This window comes from Thunnus maccoyii, chromosome 1 (genome assembly GCF_910596095.1).
Source record: "Thunnus maccoyii chromosome 1, fThuMac1.1, whole genome shotgun sequence".
Classification (NCBI taxonomy): domain Eukaryota; kingdom Metazoa; phylum Chordata; class Actinopteri; order Scombriformes; family Scombridae; genus Thunnus; species Thunnus maccoyii.
In genome coordinates this window covers 40808000-40834679 of record NC_056533.1, presented here as the reverse complement: position 1 = coordinate 40834679, position 26680 = coordinate 40808000, and the positions used below count along the sequence as shown (strand labels likewise).

The 26680-nt window shown below is 41.6% G+C and overlaps 1 protein-coding gene and 1 long non-coding RNA gene across 2 annotated transcripts in view; one reads left to right on the top strand and one right to left on the bottom strand.

Annotated features, from left to right (window-relative positions):
* The first annotated feature begins 1055 nt into the window (after positions 1-1055).
* LOC121885487 (EMILIN-1-like) overlaps positions 1056-26680 on the top strand; it is a 62329-nt gene continuing 36704 nt past the window's right edge. The window contains exons 1-2 of the mRNA XM_042395406.1: positions 1056-1684; positions 14680-14805. Of these exons, the coding sequence (XP_042251340.1) occupies positions 1545-1684; positions 14680-14805 (266 nt within the window). The 5' untranslated portion in view covers positions 1056-1544. The remainder of the gene's footprint in view (positions 1685-14679; positions 14806-26680) is intronic.
* LOC121897545 lies at positions 16532-20560 on the bottom strand. Its single transcript, XR_006096241.1, has 6 exons — positions 20403-20560; positions 19748-19819; positions 19272-19364; positions 18330-18414; positions 18081-18140; positions 16532-17852 (listed from the first exon to the last, which is right to left on the bottom strand). It is a non-coding gene; the product is annotated as an uncharacterized LOC121897545 (long non-coding RNA).

Here is a 26680-nt window from a genome sequence, read left to right as displayed (position 1 = left end):
TGTTAACCCTTTACTGTGAGCTCAGACAGAATAAAGCCCCACATTAAAACATTAAAACATTTATATACAGTCCAGCATTTTCTGCATTAAAGGGTTTTCAGGGAGTTTTTCCTCGTGTGAATCGATGCTCTGATGATGTCGTGTTGCTGTGAAACAGCCAAACTTGTGATCTGTGATACTGGAACATACAAATAAAACTGACTTGACTGAGTATCAGTCAAAAGTTTGGACAGCTGGTCATTCAAAGGTTTTTCTTTATTTTTATGATTTTCTACACTGTTGAACAAAACTGAAGGAAAAAAGCAGCCAACAGCTGCTCAGCATATGTGAGACTGTTGGAAAAGCGTCCAGGTGACGAGCTCATGAAGCTGCATCGGATATCAGCAACAAGCCAGACGCTGGAGACTCAGGAATCTAAAACATGGAACATGGTTGGTTTGTTTAACACTTTTCTGTTTACTACATGACTCTATATGTGTTATTTCATGGTTCTGTTGTCCTCAGTTTTGTAGAAAAGAGTTAAAATAAAGATAAACCCTTAAATGAGGAGCAGAGTCAGAAGGTTTGACTGATGCTGGAGATGAAAGTCTGATGTTTGGTTCAGATGCTTCAGGATCTTTGCATCATGTGACAACTGAAACAGTTAAAAGGCTCCTTACTGTAAGTTAAACACGTGTGAGGACGTCCCACTCTGAGTAAAATACCAACTTTATTCTGACATATTTATTCAAATCAGTGATTCTGCCTTTAAATGTCTGTCAGAGTGGGACCTCTTGCAGGTTTCAGTCTTTGGTTTTTGTCTCCTGGGGGGCAGAGTGACCCTCAGTGACCCTCAGTGACCCCCAGTGACCCTCAGTGACCCTCAGTGACCCTCAGTGACCCCCCCCCCACTAGATTTATGGATGCTGCACTAACAAACACCTGAGGGCACCTGAACCACAGGAATCAAACTCACCTGTAAATTGCTGCTAAAGTTTGTTTAATTTATCACTTAAAACAACTGAAATTAATTAAAACTGTTAATTAGATTCATTCAGTAAGATAAAAATATTCATACTGTAACACTCATATGAAGTCCAAGTCAGCAGACGGGCTGGGCTTGGTTTGGACCAGGATCAGCTGTGGAGGTGAAGCTGCGGAGCTGCACGTGTCTGGTTTCTCCTCCGGGAGGGGCGGGGACAGTGGAGGGGGGCGGTGATGAAGAGGAGGAGCAGCTGGACTCTGTCGCAACGTTTTCTTCTTCTCTTTGTTTCAGAGCTGAAAAGTTCTCATGAGAAATTGAGGAGAGAACCAGATTAAACCCGGATTAAAGGCGGGATAAATCCGGATTAAACCCGGGACTCACAGCACTCTCCTCTCGGCTCCAGGTCCGGGTTTTGGGGTTTTGGGGTTTGGGGGTTTTGGACCAGAGTCCGGATTATGGGTCGGGGTCTGTAGGACGGTTTTGGCGTTTTGTGGGAACTTTGGTCTCCATGGAGACGAGAGTTTTTCCCGCCAGCTGATCAGTATCGATACCCTGTATTGATCCTGCATTGATCGGCAGGATGGCCGCGCTCCCGCTGCTGCTGCTCGCGCTCTGGACCTGTGGAGACGCCAAAAGCGCGTTCCCGCTGCGACCCTCCTACAGCCTGTACGCCGGCGGGCACACGCACTCGCACGGAGCCCGCGCGGCCAGCAGACACAGGTAAGATGACACGTGCACGGAAAGCTCCGCTGTTCTTCTTCTGTGGTTGTTTAGATGTCAGAAAACAAATAGTGATGGTGATGATGATGATGATGGTGAAGACGGTGAACTGTGTGTGAAACAACTTGTTCCTCGTTTGTAGAAATAACATCAGAGAACTCACAAGTGTGTTTGTCGAGTTTCCTGCTGCAGGAGTGTGTACTTTCTGTAGTACTACGCAGTATTGTTTGTTGTATTGTGTGCAGCGATGGAAGAAGTATTGAGATACTTTACTGCTGCAAAAGTGCCAGTACAGCAAAGTAAAAATACTCCATTACAAGTAAAAGTCCTGCATGAAAAATCCTCCTACAGTACAAGTACATAAGTATTATGAGCTTGATGTAGTTAAAGTATTGCAGTAAAAGTACATAAGTATTATGAGCTTGATGTAGTTAAAGTATTGCAGTAAAAGTACATAAGTATTATGAGCTTGATGTAGTTAAAGTATTGCAGTAAAAGTACATAAGTATTATGAGCTTGATGTAGTTAAAGTATTGCAGTAAAAGTACATAAGTATTATGAGCTTGATGTAGTTAAAGTATTGCAGTAAAAGTACATAAGTATTATGAGCTTGATGTAGTTAAAGTATTGCAGTAAAAGTACATAAGTATTATGAGCTTGATGTAGTTAAAGTATTGCAGTAAAAGTACATAAGTATTATGAGCTTGATGTAGTTAAAGTATTGCAGTAAAAGTACATAAGTATTATGAGCTTGATGTAGTTAAAGTATTGCAGTAAAAGTACATAAGTATTATGAGCTTGATGTAGTTAAAGTACTGCAGTAAAAGTACATAAGTATTATGAGCTTGATGTAGTTAAAGTATTGCAGTAAAAGTACATAAGTATTATGAGCTTGATGTAGTTAAAGTATTGCAGTAAAAGTACATAAGTATTATGAGCTTGATGTAGTTAAAGTATTGCAGTAAAAGTACATAAGTATTATGAGCTTGATGTAGTTAAAGTATTGCAGTAAAAGTACATAAGTATTATGAGCTTGATGTAGTTAAAGTATTGCAGTAAAAGTACATAAGTATTATGAGCTTGATGTAGTTAAAGTATTGCAGTAAAAGTACATAAGTATTATGAGCTTGATGTAGTTAAAGTATTGCAGTAAAAGTACATAAGTATTATGAGCTTGATGTAGTTAAAGTATTGCAGTAAAAGTAGTGGTTTGGTCCCTCTGACTGATATATTATTATATATGACATCATTAGATTATTAATAGTGAAGCATCAGTGTTAGAGCAGCATGTTACTGTTGTAGCTGCTGGAGGTGGAGCTAGTTTACACTACTTTATATACAGTTAGCTAGTTTAGTCCAGTGGTTCCCAACCTAGGGGTCGGGCCCCTCCAAAGGGTCAGCAGATAAATCTGAGGGGTGGTGAGATGATTAATGGGAGAGGAAAGAAGAAAAAACAAAGTTCTGATACACAAATCTGTTTTCAGTTTTTGGACTTTTTCTCTAATCTTTGATTTTTGCTGAAATATTGGATCATTTGAACATTTATTGAAATGAAAGCATGTGAGAAGTTTAGAGGGAAAAATCACTATTTGGTGGAGCTGTTAACAACTCATAGACATGTGAAATGTGACCCCGACTACACACTGCTTTTTGTAAGACGTCAAAAGACAAAAAGGTTGGAAACCACTGGTTTCATCTTTAACAATGTGTTGTATTTTAAAAGCTTGTTATATTATCCATTGTGTCAAATCTTCATCTGAAAAGTAACTAAAGCTGTCAAATAAATGTAGTGGAGTAGAAAGTACAATATTTCCCTCTGACATGTAGAAAGTAGCATCACATGGAAATACTCCAGTAAAGTACAAGTACCTCAACGTTGTACTTCAGTACTTGAGTAAATGTACTGAGTTACTTTCCACCACTGTGTGTATTGTGTGTTGTGTAGCCTTGACTCACTGCAGTAGTGATGCAGGTAAAATCCTGTCAGCTGTTGGAGTGAATGTGAACACCTGAACTTTAGTTGTACATGTCGGACTCTGATGATCTTAAAGAAAACTTCCGGTTTATTTGAACCTGATGTTTTTCTGGTAAATGTGGCCGTTGTATCTCTGTGTCATGCTAATTCTGATCTCTCTGGTGTTCCTGTGGTCGGCGTACAGTAACATTACCTCACAGAAACCGCTGGTGTTTTTGCTCTCACTGCTCTCCTCTCGTAACGAATGAAGAGGAAAACTTTTTGTGCAGAGTTGGACCAGTTGCTGCCAGACTCCACAGTCCACGGATGAGAGTCATCAGCTGTGTAACTACTACAAATAGATTTACAGACTTTATCAACACTGTCGTCCTGGACACTGTTTCACCTCCACAGAATCAGCTGGAATCGGAAGTGGTCAAAGCAGATGGCTGCCCACCAAGAGCCGGGTTCTGCTTGAGGTTTCTACCCGTTAAAGGGGAGTTTTTCCTCACTGATGTCACCAAGTGCTGCTCATGGGGGAGTGGTTTGGTCTCTGTAAATGAAAGAGTTCGGTCTTGACCTGCTCTATGCGAAAAGTGCCCTGAGATGACTTTTGTTGTGATTTGGCGCTATATAAATAAAACTTTATTGATTGAATCGGCTGGACCAAATGTTCAGCTCCTCACAGTAAGAAAGATGTGATTACAACACGTAACTGTGAGGAATTACAGTACGTATCAATCATCCAGCAGTAGTCCATGAAAACAACTTGGAAACTTGGCATGAAGCATTTTATTTTCCATCCATCCATTTTCCCCTGCTTATCCCAGTCGCTGTGGCATCAGACTAAGGAAACCCAGACATCCGTGTCCCTGCCAACGCCCTCCAGCTCTCAGTCTTCCCCGGGGTCTCCTACCTGTTGGACGTGCCTGGAACACCTCCAGACTACCTGGACGTGCTGATCCCAGGCATCGAAAACTGGTTCTAGGGATCTGGAACGTCTCCTCCCTTGTGGGGAAGGAGTCGGAGCTACGACCTTCTTGGAGTCTCTGGGTGGGGCCTTGGAGGGGGCGTGGCCTGGCAATCCATAGTTCTGATGGTGGACTTCAACGCCCATGTGGGTAATGATGGAGAAACCTGGAGGGGGGTGACTGGGAGGAACAGCCTGCCTGATCTGAACCCAAGTGGTGCATTGTTACTGGACTTCTGTGCTAGACATGGATTGGCCATAACAAACACCATATTCAAACACAAGGTTATTCATAAGTGTACCTGGTACCAGAACACCTTAGGCCAAAGATCTATGATGGACTTTGTAGTTAGTGTCATCAGATCTGCGGCTGCATGTCTTGGACACTTGGGTAAAGAGAGGAGCAGAACTGTCAGCTGATCTCCACCTGGTGGTGAATTGGATCAGGTGGCAGGGGAGGCTGCTGGACAGACCTGGGAGACCCAAACGAATAGTGAGGGTGGACTGGGAATGTCTGGCGGAAGCCCCTGTCCGTGAAGTCTTCAACTCCTACCTCTGGAGGAATTTCTCCTGCATCCCGTGGGAAGTTGGACACATGGACTCCGAGTGGGCCATGTCCAGGACCTCAGTTGAGGAGGCGGCTGCTCAGAGTTGTGGTTGGAAGGTCATTGGTGCCTGTTGGGACGGCAACCTGGGAACTGGACATCAGTGGTGAAGGAGGCCGTCAAGCTTAAGAAGGAGGCCTTTTGGATCTGGCTGGCCCAAGGGTCTCCTGAAGCAGCAGATGGATACCAAAGAGCCAAAAGGACAGCAGCTCGGGTGGATGCTGAAGCAAGTGGACTGGTGGTCCGGGGTGGTGGTTCCCATTTTTAAAAAAGGGGACTGGAGGGCTGGAGGGTGTGCTTCAACTATCGAGGGATCACACTAATCAGCCTCTCAGGAAAAGCTTATGCCAGGGTGCTGGAGAGGAGGCTTAGGCTTGGATTCAGGAGGAACAATGTGGATCCGTCCTGGCCGTGGAACAGTTGACCAGCTCTTCACTGTTGTGGGGATAATTGAGGGGTCATGGGAGTTTGCACATCCAGTCTACATGTGCTTTGTGGACTTGGAGAAGGCTTACGACCATGTCCCTTGGGGCAAAGCTCTCAGTTCACCAGTCGGTCTACGTTCCATCCATCACCTATGCTCATGAGCTTTGGGTAGTGACTAAAAGAATGAGATCATGGATACAAGGCCAGAGTCTGGGCCTTAGAGACAGGGTGAGTTCGGACATCCTGGGGGTGCTGAGAGTAGAGCCACTGCTCCTTTGCATCAAAAGAAGACAGCTGAGGTGGTTTGAACACCTGGTTAGGATTCTTCCTGGACACCCCCCGCTGGAGGTGTTCCGGCCACGTCTAACTGGTAGGAGACTCCAGGGAATTTTATTTTATTATTATTAATTATCTTTTATTTTATCTACTAAGTTATTACTTCTCTAGTAGGAACAGACCCTGAGCTATCCAGCCTCAGATGTAGTTCCCTATCTAGTTAGCCATAATGCTGCTACAAGCGGCTAGTTTCTGTGTTTACTTCTGTTTAGACCCAGAAAGAAACTTTTGAAATGATTCATGTAAAAATCATGTTTATTTGGAGAGATGTAGCAGTCTCAGCAACTCGCCCTGATGATTGTTGTTTTGTGTGATAAACGTCTTTTTGTGAATCTGTAACGGAGTTAGCATGACACAGAGACACAATGGCTGCATTTATGGGACATTCATCAGTTTCTTTATTTCCCCGCCCACCGTAGCGAGCGAGGGGAATCTGCCTGTCTCGAAACTGGACACCCACAGGCCGACTGGGAGCCGATCAATCAATACAAATACAGTTAATAAGGTCAGAACATATATACAGCAGTCATATAAACAGCTTTCTTAAAGGCAACAGATGAGAAAAAACTGACTCGGAGTGTAAAAACATGCAGCGGATTGATACATTTAATAAAACCGAAGTGAATCTGATGAATGTCAAAAACACTTTCTGTGTCTGCTGTTATATTTGATGCAGAAACATGTTTTATGCAAACTGCAGCTCATGATCGAGTTAAATCTCTAAAACAACATGTGAAAAATCATTTTATTTAAAACAAAGAGGAATAAAATAATCCCTGATTCTTAAACTCAACTAAGACACAATTATTCACATGATGTTAAATATGTATGTGTGTGTAACCAGCCTCCCTTTGGCAGTGAAGCGTCTTTGATGTCATCAGCAGCAAAATGAACTGTATAAACGCCCGAATGACTCATTTCCTGTAGAGAGGCTGACATCACTGTGTGTGTGTGTGTGTGTGTGTGTGTGTGTGTGTGTGTGTGTGTATGTCTGGTTTTTGCTATGGACTCTGGTTCATAGTGAACTTACTGTTTGTTTTTTTCTGCAGTTTGAAGATTAAAATGAGTTTAAAAGGCATTCAAACAACATTAGTAAAAAAAATAGATGTTTTTTTGTACATTATCATTTGCTGAGTTGGCTGCTGAAGCACAATATCATGGCTGGAAAACAAGTGTGCTGTGTGGAGGTGGGGTGCAGAGGTTTTGTGGCAACATCTACCACCAGATTGCTCAGAGACATTGGAATCAGAGGCCAGAGGCTGCATGTAGCTATCGAGGTTGCATCGGAGGCGGCAGAGAGAAGCAGCCAGTGGCTTTGGATGAAGAAGCAAGACCCCTGCTGGGCTCTGAAACAGCAAGCCAGGACGACACAGAGGGGGGTGTTTTTGGGACGCCAGAATTTACCGTTGAGTCCTCCAGAGGCGTTGTGGGCTCATCAACGAAACGTCAAGGAAGGAGGGTGCCCACTTGAAAACTCCTCTGTGTCAACCTTCCATTATCAATGACTTCATTGTTGTGTTCACCATCAGCAAGAAAACTCTTGTTAGTGCTTACACAAAGGATCTTGACAACACATCCGGTGGTTTCCTGTGAGAAAACAGAAAATCCTGCCCTCTGATCAGCTGTCAGCTGTCTGATGTGTGTTCAGCTGGAACACTGTACAGATCAGTGTATATTAACCTGCAGTGTCCACAGCAAGCGTTGCATTGCAGCTCGGTTTCAGCTCATCATGGCTGCAGGAGACAATCTGCTGCCATTGTAGTTGGAGTGTGTGTGCTGATAAAGTCGATAGTTTATGATAATCATCAACCTGATAAAACAAATAAAACCCATCAGCTGTGAGGTGACATCACCTCTCTTGTTATTAGACATTAGACACCAAATTAGGCAACAAAGGGTTGTCATATTCAAGTACAGCCACATGCATCTAAAGGAGCTGCAAAACCGAGCCAAGAGCCGAACGAGCGGAGAGTGAACCTAGTGAGCTGAAAGTGAGCCGAGAGTGAGCCGAGAGTGAGCTGAAAGTGAGCTGAGAGTGAGCTGAGAGTGACTTGAAAGTGAGCCGAGAGTGAGCTGAGAGTGAGCTGAGAGTGAGCTGAGAGTGAGCTGAGAGTGACCTGAAAGTGAACTGAGTGAGCTGAGAGTGAGCTGAGAGTGAGCTGAGAGTGAGCAGAGAGTGAGCTGAACGAGCTGAGAGTGAACTGAGAGTGACCTGAGAATGAGCCGAGAGTGAGCTGAGTGACCTGAAAGTGAGCTGAGTGAGCGGAGAGTCAATCAATCAATCAATCAATCAATTTTTATTTATATAGTGCCATATCACAACAGAAGTCATCTCAAGGCACTTTTCACATAGAGCAGGTCAAGACCGAACTCTTTAATATACAGAGACCCAACAATTCCCCCATGAGCAGCACTTGGCGACAGCGGTAAGGAAAAACTCCCCTTTAACGGGTAGAAACCTCAAGCAGACCCCGGCTCTTGGTGGGCGGCCATCTGCTTTGACCGGTTGGGTTGAGAGAGAGAAAGAGAGAGGGAAAGGGGGAGGGGGGACAGAAGAAAAACAATGACAACAACAACAACAAGCACAAGCAGCAACAGCCAGGGAAGGATGCCATCAGGACTGTGAAGGACCGCGAAGGCTCGGCCCAGAACCCAGGTTTTCCTGTGAGATGAGAAAGCACAAAAACTCCGGGGAAGAAGCAAAGTTAGTGACATGCATTGATGTTACATGAATGCATACAGATGGAGAGGAGGAGGAGGAGAGAGGAGCTCAGTGCATCATGGGAAGTCCCCCAGCAGTCTAGGCCTATAGCAGCATAACTAAGGGCTGATCCAAGGCGAGCCTGGTCGGCCCTAACTATAAGCTTTATCAAAAAGGAAAGTTTTAAGCCTACTCTTAAACATAGAGAGGGTGTCTGCACCCCGGACCCAATCTGGAAGATGGTTCCATAGAAGAGGAGCCTGATAGCTGAAGGCTCTGCCTCCCATTCTACTTTTAGAGACTGTAGGGACCACCAGTAAGCCTGCATACTGGGAGCGCAGTGTTCTAGTGGGATAATACGGTATTATGAGCTCTTCAAGATATGATGGTGCCTGACCATTAAGGGCTTTGTAAGTTAGGAGAAGGATTTTAAATTCTATTCTAGATTTTACAGGAAGCCAATGTAGTGAAGCTAAAATGGGAGAAATGTGGTCTCTTTTTCTAGTTTTAGTCAATACACGTGCAGCTGCATTCTGGACCAGCTGGAGAGTCTTTAGAGACTTGTTAGGGCAGCCTGATAATAAGGAATTGCAATAATCCAGCCTAGAAGTAACAAATGTGTGAACTAGTTTTTCTGCATCTTTTAGGGACAGGATGTGATTTTTGTGATATTACGTAAGTGAAAAAAGGCAGTCCTTGAGATTTGATTTATGTGGGAGTTAAAGGACATATCCTGATCAAAGATAACTCCCAGATTCCTTACGGTGGTGCTGGAGGCCAGGGTAATGCCATCCAGAGCAGCTTTATCATTAGATAATGTGTTTCTAAGGTGTTTAGGGCCAAACACAATAACTTCAGTTTTATCTGAGTTTAGTAGCAGAAAATTGCAGGTCATCCAGGTCTTTATGTCGTTAAGGCATGTTTGGAGTTTGTTTAACTGATTGGGTTCATCTGGCTTCATTGATAAATATAATTGGGTATCATCTGCATAACAATGAACATTTATGGAGTGTTTCCTAATAATATTACCTAAAGGAAGCATATATAAGGTGAATAGAATTGGTCCAGAAGTACAGTACAGAACAAGTACAGAACCTTGTGGAACTCCGTGTCTAACTTTTGCCTTCACGGAGGATTCATCATTCACATGTACAAACTGAAATCGGTCTGATAAATAGGACTTAAACCAGCTTAATGCAGTTCCTTTAATGCCAGTTAAATGTTCCAGTCTCTGTAAAAGGATTTGATGGTCAATTGTGTCGAATGCAGCACTAAGATCTAACAGGACAAGTATAGAGACAAATCCTTTGTCCGATGCAGTTAGGAGGTCATTAGTGACTTTCACCAGTGCTGTCTCTGTGCTATGATGCGCTCTAAATCCTGACTGAAAATCCTCAAATAAACTATTGTTATGTAGAAAGTCACATAACTGATTAGAGACTGCTTTCTCAAGGATCTTAGAGAGAAATGGAAGGTTAGATATAGGTCTATAATTGGCTAAAACACCTGAATCAAGAGTAGGCTTCTTAAGAAGAGGTTTAATTACAGCTACTTTAAAGGACTGTGGTACATAGCCTGTTACTAAAGACAGATTGATCATATCTAGTAAAGAAGTGCTCACTAAGGGTAAGGCTTCCTTAAGCAGCCTAGTTGGGATGGGATCTAAGAGACAGGTTGATGGTTTAGCTGAACAAATCATTGAAGTTAGTTCAGACAAGTCTACTGGAGAAAAACAGTCCAAATATATGTCAGGATTTACAGCTGTTACCAAGGTTCCTGTGTTTGGGGAGAGAACGGTGCCTGTTGAGGGCAGGAGGTGGTTAATTTTGTCTCTAATAGTTAGAATTTTATCATTAAAGAAGCTCATAAAGTCGTTACTACTGAGAGCTATAGGAATACATGGATCAGTAGAGTTATGACTCTTTGTCAGCCAAAGTGCTGAATTCAAAAGTTATTAAAAAATGATCTGATAAAATAGGATTTTGTGGAAAAAATATTAAATGTTCAATTTCAATCCCGTAAGTCAGAACAAGGTGGAGGGTGTGGTTCAGACAGTGAGTGGGATTATTTACACACTGAGAGAAGCCAGTTGAGTCTAATAATGAGATAAATGCAGTACTGAGACTGTCACTATCAACGTCCACATGAATATTAAATCACCTACTATAATTACTTTATCTGTACTAAGGACTAAGTTTGATAAAAACTCTGAGAATTCAGATAAGAGTTCAGAGTACGGACCAGGAGGACGGTTCACTATAACACATAGAACTGGCTGTAAAGTTTTCCAGGTTGGCTGAGAGACTAAGAACAAGACTTTCTAATGAGTTATAATGAAGTTCAGGTCTAGAGTTGATAATGAGGCTGTGACTCCTCCTCCTCGGCCAGTGTCTGGAGGAATGTGAGTATTAATATGACTGGGAGGACTGGATTCATTTAGACTGACATGTTCTTCATGACACAGCCAGGTTTCAGTAAGACAATCAATCAATATGATGATCTGAGATTAAATCGTTTACTAATACGGCTTCAGATGACAGAGATCTAATGTTCAAGAGTCCACATTTAATTCTCTTATTTTGTTGAACTGTTGCAGTAGTGGTTTTAATTTTTACTAGATTTTTATGAATGACTCTTCTTTTGTTTACTTTGGATTTAATTGATTTAAGTGGACCTGAGAGTGACCTGAGAGTGAGCTGAGTGAGCGGAGAGTGAGCTGAGTGAGCCGAGAGTGAGCTGAGAGTGACCTGAGAGTGACCTGAGAGAGCCGAGAGTGAGCTGAGAGTGAGCTGAGAGTGACCTGATAGTGAGCTGAGTGAGCGGAGAGTGAGCTGAGAGTGACCTGAGAGTGACCTGAGAGTGACCTGAGAGAGCCGAGAGTGAGCTGAGAGTGAGCTGAGAGTGACCTGATAGTGAGCTGAGTGAGCCGAGAGTGAGCTGAGAGTGACCTGAGAGTGACCTGAGAGTGACCTGAGAGAGCCGAGAGTGAGCTGAGAGTGAGCTGAGAGTGAGCTGAGAGTGACCTGAGAGAGCCGAGAGTGAGCTGAGAGTGACCTGAGAGTGACCTGATAGTGACCTGAGAGTGACCTGAGAGTGAGCTGAGAGTGAGCTGAGAGTGACCTGAGAGTGACCTGAGAGTGAGCGGAGAGTGAGCTGAGAGTGAGCTGAGTGACCTAAGAGTGACCTGATAGTGAGCCGAGAGTGACCTGAGAGTGACCTGAGAGTGAGCCGAGAGTGACCTGAGAGTGACCTGAGAGTGAGCTGAGTGACCTGAGAGTGAGCCGAGAGTGACCTGAGAGTGACCTGAGAGTGAGCCGAGAGTGACCTGAGAGTGACCTGAGAGTGAGCTGAGAGTGACCTGAGAGTGACCTGAGAGTGACCTGAGTGAGCCGAGAGTGAGCTGAGTGATCCCAGAATGAGCCGAGAATGAGCTGAGTGACCTGAAAGTGAGCTGAGTGAGCCGAGAGTCAGCTGAGAGTGAGCCGAGAGTCAGCTGAGAGTGACCTGATAGTGAGCCGAGAGTGACCTGAGAGTCAGCTGAGAGTGACCTGAGAGTGACCTGAGGGTGACCTGAGAGTGACCTGATAGTGAGCCGAGAGTGACCTGAGAGTCAGCTGAGAGTGACCTGAGAGTCAGCTGAGAGTGACCTGAGAGTGACCTGAGAGTGAGCTGAGAGTGAGCTGAGTGACCTGAGAGTGACCTGAGAGTGACCTGAGAGTCAGCTGAGAGTGACCTGAGAGTGACCTGAGAGTGACCTGAGAGTGAGCTGAGTGACCTGAGAGTGACCTGAGAGTGACCTGAGAGTGAGCTGAGTGACCTGAGGGTGACCTGAGAGTGAGCTGAGTGACCTGAGAGTGAGCTGAGACTGACCTGAGAGTAAGCTGAGTGAGCTGAGAGTGACCTGAGAGTGACCTAAGGGTGACCTGAGAGTGTGTCGAATGAGCTGAGTTTGCTGGATGACAGTTGCATTGAGTTAGAGAAGCTGGTGGAACGGAGGCTAGACAGGAAGTGATGTCAGCAGTTTGGCTCACTATTTTACATTTACATTGGTCTCTCCTGGAGCTGTGTGTCCAGAGTTTCAGGTTTCCAGGTTTCCCTTCATAGAACATTAAGCTAATTGAGTTTAAACTCTGCCAAGGTCAAAGGTCAGAGTTGGTTCTGACAGAGGATCAAGTTGAAGCTGCAGCTGCAGCTGACTGAAGATCAGTTGTGGTTTCTGTTCAGCTCACGTTGGTGTGAAAGTGTAGACTGTATTATTATTATTAACTAACATTAACAGACTGTAGTTATAATGATACTCCAGAGAGAGTGTTTAACTGTTGGGGTTACAGGTAATGTGGGATTCTTATAGAGTCTCATCAGTAAAACAGTTTCCTGTATCTCAGGTTTCCTTTAATATTCTGTATATTAGGACCAAACAGTCTGAATGTGGATCAGTTCTCTGAGTAAACTGGGATCTGCAGTAAATATTTAGTTTGGGTTGGGTTTCTGTCTCTGATGTCACTCATGCCTTTAACGTTATATCATGTTTTTTTTTGTCCTCGGGGACGCAGAGTTACTCTGGTGTTTGTACCAACAGCAGGCCGACAGCGTCACTTCTTAAGGTGGAATTGTAGTTTCATTGTGTGGCGTCTTAGTGTAGGTTTGGATTAGATCTAGCTCTCCAGACTCCATTATTATCCAAACTACTAACATGTAGTCACATATTTTAGGTAGAGTGAATACAATCATCATTGAAGTGAAACACTGCATAGATCTAAGCGTGCAGAAACTTCTGTTTGCACTCGTTGATGCTTCCAGCAGCTTTATTATAACCACAGCCTGCTGCAGCGGTGTCATCCTGCAGTATTTCATCATCAGTAAAAGTTACTCGTGCAGTAATGCAGCAGCAGCAGGACTTCATACTGTACTACTAAATATAATATTGTGATGTTTTACATTAGTTCAGACAGCACACCGTCCCTGGTTTCAATAAACCAGAGGGTAGCAGACTGCTGACAGTGGAAAGAACCACAATTTTAATGCCTTCAAATGCTGTTTGGTGGCATTTACATAAAAATAATAATCGACCTTTCCTTTGTCTGTTTGGCCGGTAGATAACTCCTCATTTCACTCATCGATTCTTAATACAACATTCAGAATTTGGACAAATGATTGGAATAAAGAATCTTTATAGCAACAGTATATTTCTCTCTTTCAACAGTTTCTCAATAAATGCGTCGTTCCCAAGACACACAATCCTACAGCTGTAAAAACATCTGGTTGAAATGTATGAATGTGTGTGGAGCTCTCAGTAGACACTGATATTAATGTTAAATAAAGTTTAACATTGTTTTAAACAGCTGATGTTTACCATGTGACACACGCAGCAGGTTATTATGTTCAATTCCTGCTTCTTGTTCTGGATTCCAGAAGAAATAAATCAACACAATTCAATTTAAACACACACAGTTACCGTTTGTCAGCTGTGGATCCAACATGGCCGACACAGAGACACATTCATCATCACGCCCTGATGACATCAGCAGATGACATCACACCATTTTCCACACAACGGGACACTCTGATGGTCATATTTAATGACTGTGTGTCTGAAGCTGTCAGATATCTCCAGAATGTGTTCGACTGAAGACGATGCTGAAGACGTCTGACTGTGTGTTCGCTGCCGTGTGTCAACAATCATCACACAGTGGCACAATTAACCCTCCATACATCAGCTCGCTCTCAGAGGCCAGCAGAGGCATCCTGCAGATACATGTGTGTGAGCACTGGGAGAAGCTTTCTATGAACACGTGTCAAACACGTCGACTCCACCTGTGATGATGAGGTTGAACGCTCTTCATCTTGTGTCTGGTTGTCGTAGCAACACTTTCAACGTCTCCACATGTCCGATTGTGTTTTTGTTGTGTTGGTGTTTTATGTTCTTATGCTTCCTCACTACCAACAGTGAAGATGAGACTGTTGCACTGACACGTGTGCGTGTGTCTGCGTGTGCACTGACAGGAACTGGTGTGCGTTTGTGGTGACAAAGACGGTGAGCTGTGTGGTCGAGGACGGCGTGGAAACCTACGTGAAGCCGGATTACCATCCCTGCGCCTGGGGCAGCGGCCAGTGCAGCCGGGTGGTGGCGTGAGTGCTACACACACACACTCACACACACTAATACACACACTAACACACACTAACACACACACTAACACACACACTAACACACACACTAACAAACACACGCACACTAACACACACACACTAACACACTCACACTAATACACACTAACACACACACACTAACACACTCACACTAATACACACTAACACACACACACACACTAACACACTAACACACACTAACACACACACACACACACACACACACACACACACACACACTAACACACACACACACACACACACACACACACACACTAACACACACACACACACACACACTAACACACACACTAACACACCCACACACATGCACACACTAACACACACACACTCACTCACACACTAACACACACACACTCACTCACACACTAACACACACACACACTCACACACTAACACACACACACACACTAACACACACACGCACACTAACATACACACACACTCACACACACACACACACACACACACACTAACACATTCACACATGCACACACACACCCACACACACTAACACACACACACACACTAACACATACACACACACACACTAACACATTCACACATGCACACACACACTCACACACTAACACACACACACACACTCACACACTAACACACACACACACACTAACACACACGCACACTAACATACACACACACACACACTAACACATACACACACACACACAAACTAACACACACACACACACACACTCACACACACACTAACACATTCACACACACACACACACACACTAACACATACACACATACACACACACACACACACATACACACATACACACACACACACACACACTAACACATACACACATACACACTCACACACTCACACACTAATACACACTAACACACACACACACACTAACACACACGCACACTAACATACACACACACACACACTAACACATTCACACACACACACACACACACACACACTAACACACTCACACACTAACACACACACTCACTCACACACTAACACACACACACACACACTAACACATACACACATTCACACACACACACACACACAAACTAACACACACACTCACACAGGTACACACTCTCTCACACACACACACTCACACACTCACACTCACACACACTCACACACAGACACACACTCACACACACATACGGGTTTTTATCACATGCCGGGGACCAATGACTGGCAGCAGCCTGATGGGATCCACCCTTTCTGAAGGGTCTAGAGACATAATTTTAACTGCTAAAATCATCATAAATTTTTCTGAACATGAAAATCACTTGAAACTTCAATAACTCTCAAAAAAATTTTAAACCTGAATTTTGACCCTTCAGGGGACTCATCATGTTAAGTCAGGAATTTACCTCCCATGGGGACATCATGTTATGTCTATTAATATACAATCAACACCACTGTTAAACACAGCACAGTTCATGACAAGCATTTAATTAACTAATTTTGGATTTAACCTTAATATTATATTACATAAACACTGAATCTAATAATCCAGACTACCAGATTTCCCTTCAAAAACATAAACAGATCAGATTCAGATTATAAAGTATAGTTGTTAGGCAAACATATAATTAAACGGTTGATAAACATGATGGCCTCTTTGAGAAATCAGTCTTGCTGCTTCACCCGAACATATTGTTCATATTGGTTCAACATTAAAGATGTTATTTCCAGACAAGGACACTGTTACCCAGAACACCACACAATCCATTCACACAACACACTACCGTCCACACACAAGGTTCTTTCAATAGCCAAAAGTTAAGCATGATGAGTTTTAGATATCTACTACAGACAGATATTTCACATCTATTAGTCCAAATGGATTTTTTTTGCTGTTTCTCTTGCTGTTGCTTTACTTTTATATTTTATTTATAGATGCTCGTTTACTTGATATGATTGAACACGTTGCAAATAAAATAATTGTAAAATTGAATAGTTTCCCAACTGAGCTTCAACAGGTATGACAAAAACCAAACCTGGTTAACAAATAAACAATTATGACTTTTTACTGAATGTGATGATCGAAACTACCAGGCATCATGTTTTCTCCCAAAACACACCAGACTGAGTTTCTAAAATGCTGTTGCTCAGAGGAAAACAAAGCCTACTGTACAAAATGCAAAGACAAATTAAGCTTTTATTTTCACAAAACATTTATTGAAAATGGCCTTTGAATTTACTTCAAACATCCGCCCCGTTACATCCTACAAGCCTCACTCTGCTTCCATTTTAAGTTCACGTCACAAGAAGTAAAACTTTGGAACACAAGAACGACCAGCGAGCACAACAACTGTCTTTGTATTTCTCTCCATGCCAGTAGGGGTCCACATGATCAATGATTCACTCATTCCAGCAGTGATTTAGAACCATGAAGTCTGTCGGAGATCCATTATACATATTTGGCCAAACAGCATAATCTGATATATCGATGGACTACTGTTGTACTGGAGATATGTTCCCTCCATAGTACAGTGTATTAATGAGCTGACTCATCAGCTGGTCTCTGATTCTGCACAGAAAAGCTCAGAGAAGCAGAGGAAGCAGGAGAAAAGTTCTCCTCTGGGGCCTGAATAAAGAACATTGATAGAACCACAAAGAACAGCATCCCATGACTGACTGTTCTTGTTGCTCTACAGAGCAACACATTAAGAACAAGTGCAAAGAGCATCATACTTATCAACATAATTGAGAACAAGTGCAAAGAGAAACACATGTATCCACACATTTAAGAACGTGAAATAACTGCAGTCTTCTCAGTTAGTTTTTCTTGTACTTTCATAAAGATTGGCAATGATGCAATTTTTAACATAGCACTTTACCATCAACCAGGTTCGTCTTTTAAGTGCTTCTGGTGAAGCTGTAATGCAGGCAATACACTCCGACTTTCGTGGTATTTTACCAGCTTCTATGAAGGCCATTAGTGTCTTTTCCACAGCGTGTACCTCTTCAGACGACCACCTCATCTTTAAGGTTCCTAAGAAAGACAGAAAAAAAGAGACAATCAGGGGGGTAGACTAATGATGTGAAAGATTATTCAGTGATCAATCAGCGCCATTAGCCTTTTTTTAAAAAAAAGAAGCACAGTAACCTAATTTTTCTCCAGTAGCAGTTGTATTAACTGGTGTGGTACCCAACCTGATGTTTTTTAAAAAAACAATAAACTAATGTGAACATATTTCACTGCATTTAGTTTGTCACATACTTGTTTTAGGGTAACCGCTGTCAGACTCAGCTCGCCATCTTCTCTTAGATCTTGAGGATCCTGTTAAAACATGAATACAATAAATTAACAGCTAACTGGCAACACACCTTCACTGTTTGAATCAGAACCATCTAAAGCACTTAAAAACATAACCTTATCTCTTTTTTTACAATTACATTCATACATTCGGCAGATGCTTTTATCCAAAACGACGTACACATCTGGAGGTACATCAGACTCCGTACTTACCAACTACCACATCTGTAGCGCAGGTCTGAGTCGCCTCTGATCCATCAGACACCTTGGACATCTGTTCAAGGTGTTCTTTGGTGAGCTGTAAAAGAAAAATACAAGAAGTTTATAATTAAATGACCTGTAAGAAATATTAATCAGGTATGAAAATCTTAAATTGTCTGTGAGACCCCTTAAAACCTGGGCAATACCTGAAGGCAGGGGTGCTGCACCTTGGACCCCCCCAGCACGCCTACTTCTCATGGCCATGTTTATACTTACTTTCTGACAAATCACATTTCGTCTGTAATTTTGGCAGATGGCTAAGAATAATACCCATGAGCCCCGGCCGCTGTTGCTATGGAGAAGCCAGTCAGTAGTGTGAATGAGAGCGTGATGAATTTAAAATGTTTTGTTACTGAAGTTGTAAACAAAACATGTCACCATAGTTACTGAATTCACCCAAAGGGATCCGCAAATTAAACTGTAAAATCAGTTTTTAAACATGCTAATCTTTAGCTTCTGTTAGCGGCACACATGACCATGTTTAAAGCTCTGTGATTGGCTGTTTCTTGCTGAAATGCACTTTGAGAGACGTAGTTAATGTCCACCCTTAAATTTTTAATGTCCATGGTCTTGAAGCTTCGACTTTTTAATAAAGACCCAGATGTTTTATAACACAGTTGTTCATGTTTTGTTCTGACGAGTCAACCAGGAGAGTTTCATGTTGATCCAAACAGTAGAAGTTAAACTGTGAGTAACTTAATGTTGTCTATGGGAAAAATTCATGGGATTTTTACTTCTGGAACCAAGCGTGTCCAAAAAAGCTCCCCCCACTTCACAGCTATATAGAGGTTCCTTTGATTACTTTATTTACCAAATGATTAATTTGGAGTGAATGTTAAGTTTATTTTCTCTTATAGAGTTAAGTATCCTGCTAATTTCATTATGCAAACTTACAAATATGCTGTCAGTTCTTCTCAGGGGTGGTACATCTGGGTCATCATTAGCATCAGAGTGTGAGCTTTTAGGGGTGCTCAAATCCAGGGGTATCTGCAATGTGGGGAAAAAACTAAGTAAAGTGGCAGTAAAAACTGGCAGAAGTACTTACTGCAGTAGATATTCCTTTTGGTAACAATAGTAAAGTAAAATGTAAAGCTGCACACAGGTAGACAGTGTTTGCCACATGTAGTTTTATGTTTGGTGATAGCTTGCACACAACCTAATTATTTTTCAAACACCCACATCTCAAACATAGTGCAATCTCACTGTAGCTGCACACTCACTACAGCAATTTCTAATTACCTGGAAGGATACTTGCACTTTAAATGGCTAGTAACAATAACAGGGTAAAGTAAAATATTAGGAGGCCTGTCATATGGAACAAGATAAAATCAGTGCTTGTTTGACACCAAACTTTTGGAAACTGCAAGTACCTCAGATGAAACTTCTGACAGTGATGATAGTGATGAGGTCTCCTCCTCTTGGTTTGGACTTCCTAACAACAGCTAAACAACATAGACAGAGGACACACTTATTAACATTTCTTCAGAACATGAAGTTCACACAATACATTAATTTATCCACAATACATTAATTTATCCAATCTAAAACTACTAATAGTAGTAGTAGCTCGTTAAGATTTTTTATGTAAATTTATAATTTCTTTCATAGAACACTTAAGCAGTTATAATATTGAGCTAAATTTGCTGTATTACTCAAAGAATTTAAGCACGGTATGCTTCCATCAAAGTTTTTTAGGTCAAGGTGATGTTTTTCTTGTGAAATGAGGAGATATTGTAGAGATAACTCCTCACTTGAACTAAATGAATCAGCTGTTCCTCAGTCATGAAGCACTTTCAATGCGAGCCGCAGGAAATAAATAGAAACAGGGCGCTGCACAGTGCTGCTCGCGGCCAGTTAGGACATTCAAATGGATCAAACTGATTTTGTCACTGCTCACTTAGGTCACATTCAGTTAGGACACATTGTAAATCTATAACATAACAGGCATAAAAGCCAGTTTGAAGTAAACTATTACAAGGCCTGTCATATGGAACAAGCTAAAATCAGCACTTGTTTGACACTTACCAAACTCTTGGAAGCTGCATGTAACTCAGATGAAACCTCTGGTGGTGATGAGGTCCTCCCACCTTTGTTTGCTCTTCGTAAGGGCTAAACAACATAGACAGACACATATATTACCATTTCTCCAGAACATGAAGTTCAAAAAGAGCTGAAGAGCCAGAGCACTGCACTCCTATACACATCTTTTTTAAATTAAAAACTCAAACATAATGCACAAGAGGCCATATTTAAAAGACAGGTCAGAGTCTTTGCCAAATAAGTGTTAAAATCTAGGGATTACATCTATCAAGTCACAGTACATGTACTGTTCATGCAGTTTTATATCACAGTAACAATATATAACTGTTAAATCATTATTTGGATGGCTACATCCTGTTCCAGTTTCCATGAACTAAATAGACTGAAATAAACCAAAAGTCATCTAAAACTATCAGAATTATCTTCAGTACATACTATATGAGGCTTAACTTATCTAAACTTATCAGAATATTGTATAAAATGTCATTTTTTAAATCTTTACATGAATATTGTATCAAAATCAGAGCCCCAGCATTACCTGTGTTAGGTGATTTGCAAACTCCCTGTCCTTGGATAAGCATTCATGATGATGCTTCCTCAGGCGTTGCGAGTGTGCTTTCTGCCTGCTGGATCGTGCACTCTGTCTGCAGGAGGTTAAACATAAAACAGTTAATGTAACATCAGACTTAAGATTCAAGATTCATTTATTATTATCATTTTACAACACAGGGTTGTAAATAAAACTATTTACAGCAATCTGGTTGCATGTGAATACAATAAGAAAAACAAAGAGTAATTCATTATTTAATTTTTTAGATTAAAAAAAAATCTATATTCTAACTACAGTATAACTGTTAAGTGTGTAAAGCCTTTAGACCTATAGTTAAATTAAGAATTTATTCTGGTAAATTACTCAACATTGGGAGCTAACTCTAGCTACTGATGGCTGTAACAGGTGAAAAATGCTCATTAAACATTCCTCTTTCCTCTCCTCAGCCTCACTGTCCTTCCACACCGCTGAATATTACAGTAAGACAGTATCTGAGGCCAGCCAAGTAAAAATAAGCGGCTAAAAAGACAGTCAATAACCTGAAAAAACCTAAAATATCAGCTCAAAATTGTAGTTTGCCAACAAAATTTTCCAAAGCATGTCTGGTGACAAGTTAGGTCATGTTATCATTAGCAAACCATAAAAATGAGTGAGATTTTTTTCAAACACATTAGCTACAGTGCTTAGACTAATTAATAATAACTAAAACAGTTTCATGTACTTACTTAGTTTTCATTAGTTCTCTTTCTCCAACCATCAGCCGTCTGTAGTCTCTGTTTGTCTGTGCTGCTGCCGTCTGTGCTGCTGCACCTGTTCCTACTGACTGTCAGCAGCTCAAACCGTGTGACCGGGGCGGGTGGGGGATGGGCATAGGTAAGATGGGGACCGCAAAAGTCAGGAAAGGTGTGTTCCTCCCTCAACTCTTTGATTCAGTGCGGAAATTTTATCATTGCATGTCTGAACTCCTGTTCCACAAAAATATTATTGCATCCAAAAGTAAAATATTTTAATATGTTTTAATATCCTAACTTCTAAATTAATATTGCAAATTTTTACTGATAATATTGTGACTGCCATGCTGTGCATGTATTAATATACATTTTATAACCATTGTTCTGTCTTTTCTAATGTAACCTAAAAGACTCATATTCTAAAGATCTGTGTGCTTACTTCATGCAAAAAGGAAGATATTTAAATTAATTGAATTTAAGTTAACATAAACTATGAGAATTGTATAATTAAATTTATAGTTATTACTACTAGTAAAGTAATATTACTAGTAGTCTGAACATTGAGTACTTGAACCAGTAGTAGCTTAAGTAGCTAAAATACAGCAGTAGTTGCATTAATACTACTACTATACTAGTAGTAGTAGTAGTAGTAAAACATACATTAGCATTAGAAACAGCATTAGAATTAGTAACAGCTATATTCTATAAAATAATTACATAAAGCCACAAATTCCACTTTGGTTATCCTCAAAGATTTATACAGGCTAGTACAAGTTAGTCTCTCCTGCATGGTTGCTGCTAATACCATATATTCTGCCTCACAAAAGACAATGCTACTGTGTACTGTGTCTTACTTGCAGGAAAGTATCGGATTGTTTTTGTTGGACCAAAACACCATCCAGATATGCTTCTTCTGTAGTTTTGGTCCATACTAACTGTAGCCTCATTTTGTATGAATATCAGTACATTGCTTCTAACTGTAGCCTCAGTTTGTATAAATACCAGTACACGGCTAACTGTAGCCTCAGTCTGTATAAATACCAGTACACGGCTAACTGTAGCCTCAGTCTGTATAAATACCAGTACACGGCTAACTGTAGCCTCAGTCTGTATAAATACCAGTACACAGCTAACTGTAGCCTCAGTTTGTATAAATACCAGTACACGGCTAACTGTAGCCTCAGTTTGTATAAATACCAGTACACGGCTAACTGTAGCCTCAGTCTGTATAAATACCAGTACACGGCTAACTGTAGCCTCAGTCTGTATAAATACCAGTACACAGCTAACTGTAGCCTCAGTTTGTATAAATACCAGTACACAGCTAACTGTAGCCTCAGTTTGTATAAATACCAGTACACAGCTAACTGTAGCCTCAGTTTGTATAAATATCAGTACACAGCTAACTGTAGCCTCAGTTTGTATAAATACCAGTACACAGCTAACTGTAGCCTCAGTTTGTATAAATACCAGTACACGGCTAACTGTAGCCTCAGTTTGTATAAATACCAGTACACGGCTAACTGTAGCCTCAGTCTGTATAAATACCAGTACATTGCTTCTAACTGTAGCCTCAGTCTGTATAAATACCAGTACACGGCTAACTGTAGCCTCAGTTTGTATAAATACCAGTACACGGCTAACTGTAGCCTCAGTTTGTATAAATACCAGTACATGGCTAACTGTAGCCTCAGTCTGTATAAATATCAGTACATTGCTTCTAACTGTAGCCTCAGTCTGTATAAATACCAGTTCATGGCTAACTGTAGCCTCAGTCTGTATAAATACCAGTACATTGCTTCTAACTGTAGCCTCAGTCTGTATAAATACCAGTACACGGCTAACTGTAGCCTCAGTTTGTATAAATACCAGTACACGGCTAACTGTAGCCTCAGTCTGTATAAATACCAGTACATTGCTTCTAACTGTAGCCTCAGTCTGTATAAATACCAGTTCATGGCTAACTGTAGTCTCGGTTTGTATGAATATTAATTTATTTACATTTATTTTAAAACCTCAGAACACACATTGAGGGAGAACCCTCATTTTCAAGGGTGCCAAGGTACAGACATACAATGAATGCAGACACAACTAAAATCAAATAGAAATAAAAGAACAATACATGTCTACGTCATTTTAAAACAAGATAAAATTAACAATGCTAAAAAGTTAAAGTGTAGGGATTGACAATGACAACAAAAAATAAATAAAAATAATAAAAGCATTGACAGTTACAATTAATAAAATTAGAAATTAAAACTTGGAATTGTCTCAGCAGTATAGATGAGATCAACTTAAAGTTTTGTTGAAGCTTATTCCAAGTATGTGGGGCACAATAAACGAAATAAATATCAGAAACATTACAAAAATAGACCTTTTATTTATTTACAAATAATTGTTTATTCTTGTATTTATTAATTTATATTTTTTGTCTACTTCAGGCCAACAAAAATGTCATTATTAGTTTCTTCCAAAGAATAAAATCGCTTTGAAAGGAAGTTTAATGATTAAATGTGTTCCCTTGTTGATTTTAGAAAAAGTAATTTGATAACATAAAAATCTAATCACATTAAACTACACAGACTGTCATATTTTCTGTGAAATATGAAGCTTTTATGACACACACACTTTCACACAGTTACACACATGTCAGGAAAAGGTCCCCACCAGTGCAAATTCACACACTGCAGTACCGAGTGTGACCTCTAGGGCATACACAAAGAAGTGAAATTCAATCCCCAGGGGACCAATTTTTTTTTTCAAAAAAATGTCACCAGGCACATCAGGAACCTCTTTTCTATTGATTGCAATGCTCGTGCCTGTGGGGACCGGGATTCGGTCCCCACGGGAAAAATCGGTCCCCACGGTGTGAGTGATATGTCAGGTTGTGGACCCCACCAGGATAGAAAAACGAGAACTCTCTCTCTCACACTCACACACAGACACACACTCACACAGGTACACACTCTCTCACACACACACACGCACACACTCACACACACACACACACACACTCACACACTCACACACTCTCTCTCTCACACTCACACACTCACACTAACACACACACACACACACACACACACACACTCTCTCACTCACACACTCACACTAACACACACACACACACACACTCTCTCACTCACACACTCACACTAACACACTCACACACACACACACTCTCTCACTCACACACTCACACTAACACACACACACACACACACACACACACACACACTCTCTCACTCACACACTCACACTAACACACACACACACACACACTCTCTCACTCACACACTCACACTAACACACTCACACACACACACACTCTCTCACTCACACACTCACACTAACACACACACACACACACACACACACACACACACACTCTCTCACTCACACACTCACACTAACACACACACACACACACACACTCTCTCACTCACACACTCACACTAACACACTCACACACTCACACACTCACACACTCACACTAACACACTCACACACACTCACACACACTCACACACACTCTCTCTCACACACACACACACACACACACACACACTCACACACACTCACACACACTCACACTCTCTCACTCACACACTCACACTAACACACTCACACACACACACACTCTCTCTCTCACACACACACACACACACACACACACACACACTCTCTCACTCACACACTCACACTAACACACACACACACACACACACTCTCTCACTCACACACTCACACTAACACACTCACACACTCACACACTCACACACTCACACTAACACACTCACACACACACACACGCTCACACACACACACTCACACTAACACTGATCCAGTAGAACAGTGTTTGTGTAAAGAAGCAGCTGCATTTGAACCTTTTGCAGAAATATAAACATTCTCGTACAAACAGCTGATTCCTGCAGGCGGGTTTTATTCTTCCTTCTTTATGTCTCTGCTCTTCCTCTCTTCTTCTCTTCTTCTCTTCCTCTCTTCTTCTCTTCTTCTCTTCCTCTCTTCTTCTCTTCTTCTCTTCCTCTCTTCTTCTCTTCTTCTCTTCCTCTCTTCTTCTCTTCCTCTCTTCTTCTCTTCTTCTCTTCTTTTCTTCCTCTCTTCTTCTCTTCCTCTCTTCTTCTCTTCTTTTCTTCTTCTCTTCTTCTCTTCCTCTCTTCTTCTCTTCTTCTCTTCCTCTCTTCTTCTCTTCTTCTCTTCCTCTCTTCTTCTCTTCTTCTCTTCCTCTCTTCTTCTCTTCTTCTCTTCCTCTCTTCTTCTCTTCTTCTCTTCCTCTCTTCTTCTCTTCCTCTCTTCTTCTCTTCTTCTCTTCCTCTCTTCTTCTCTTCTTCTCTTCCTCTCTTCTTCTCTTCCTCTCTTCTTCTCTTCTTCTCTTCCTCTCTTCTTCTCTTCTTCTCTTCTTCTCTTCCTCTCTTCTTCTCTTCTTCTCTTCTTCTCTTCCTCTCTTCTTCTCTTCTTCTCTTCCTCTCTTCTTCTCTTCTTCTCTTCCTCTCTTCTTCTCTTCCTCTCTTCTTCTCTTCTTCTCTTCTTGTCTCTGGTTGTTTTTGGAACGACCGGAGCAGATGGTTAAAATCGACTCCAGAGATGTAAACTATCTTTCTGGGAAATAAGCACGTTCTGTGTAATGTGGAACGTTCCACTCTGTCATCACTCTGCTTCTTTTTCTTTCCCTTTAACTCCGACTGTAAACTTTTCTCTTCACTCAGCCTCCTAAACTTTTGTCTACATGAGGCTCATTTTTCTGGCAGATCAGCAACATCAACTTTAATGTGGAACACAAAATATTCCTGCGCGCTGTCTGAACTTTCTTCTTCTTTGCCTTTTGTGGTGAGGACCAAGTTTCTTCTTTACAACCAAAGTTTGTACAGAAAACATCAGCTGAAGTTCAGATGGTTACCGTTGCTAACGGCGACCTCCTGACCTTCCCTTCAGCGCCACCGTCAGGCCGATCGGTCTGAAGC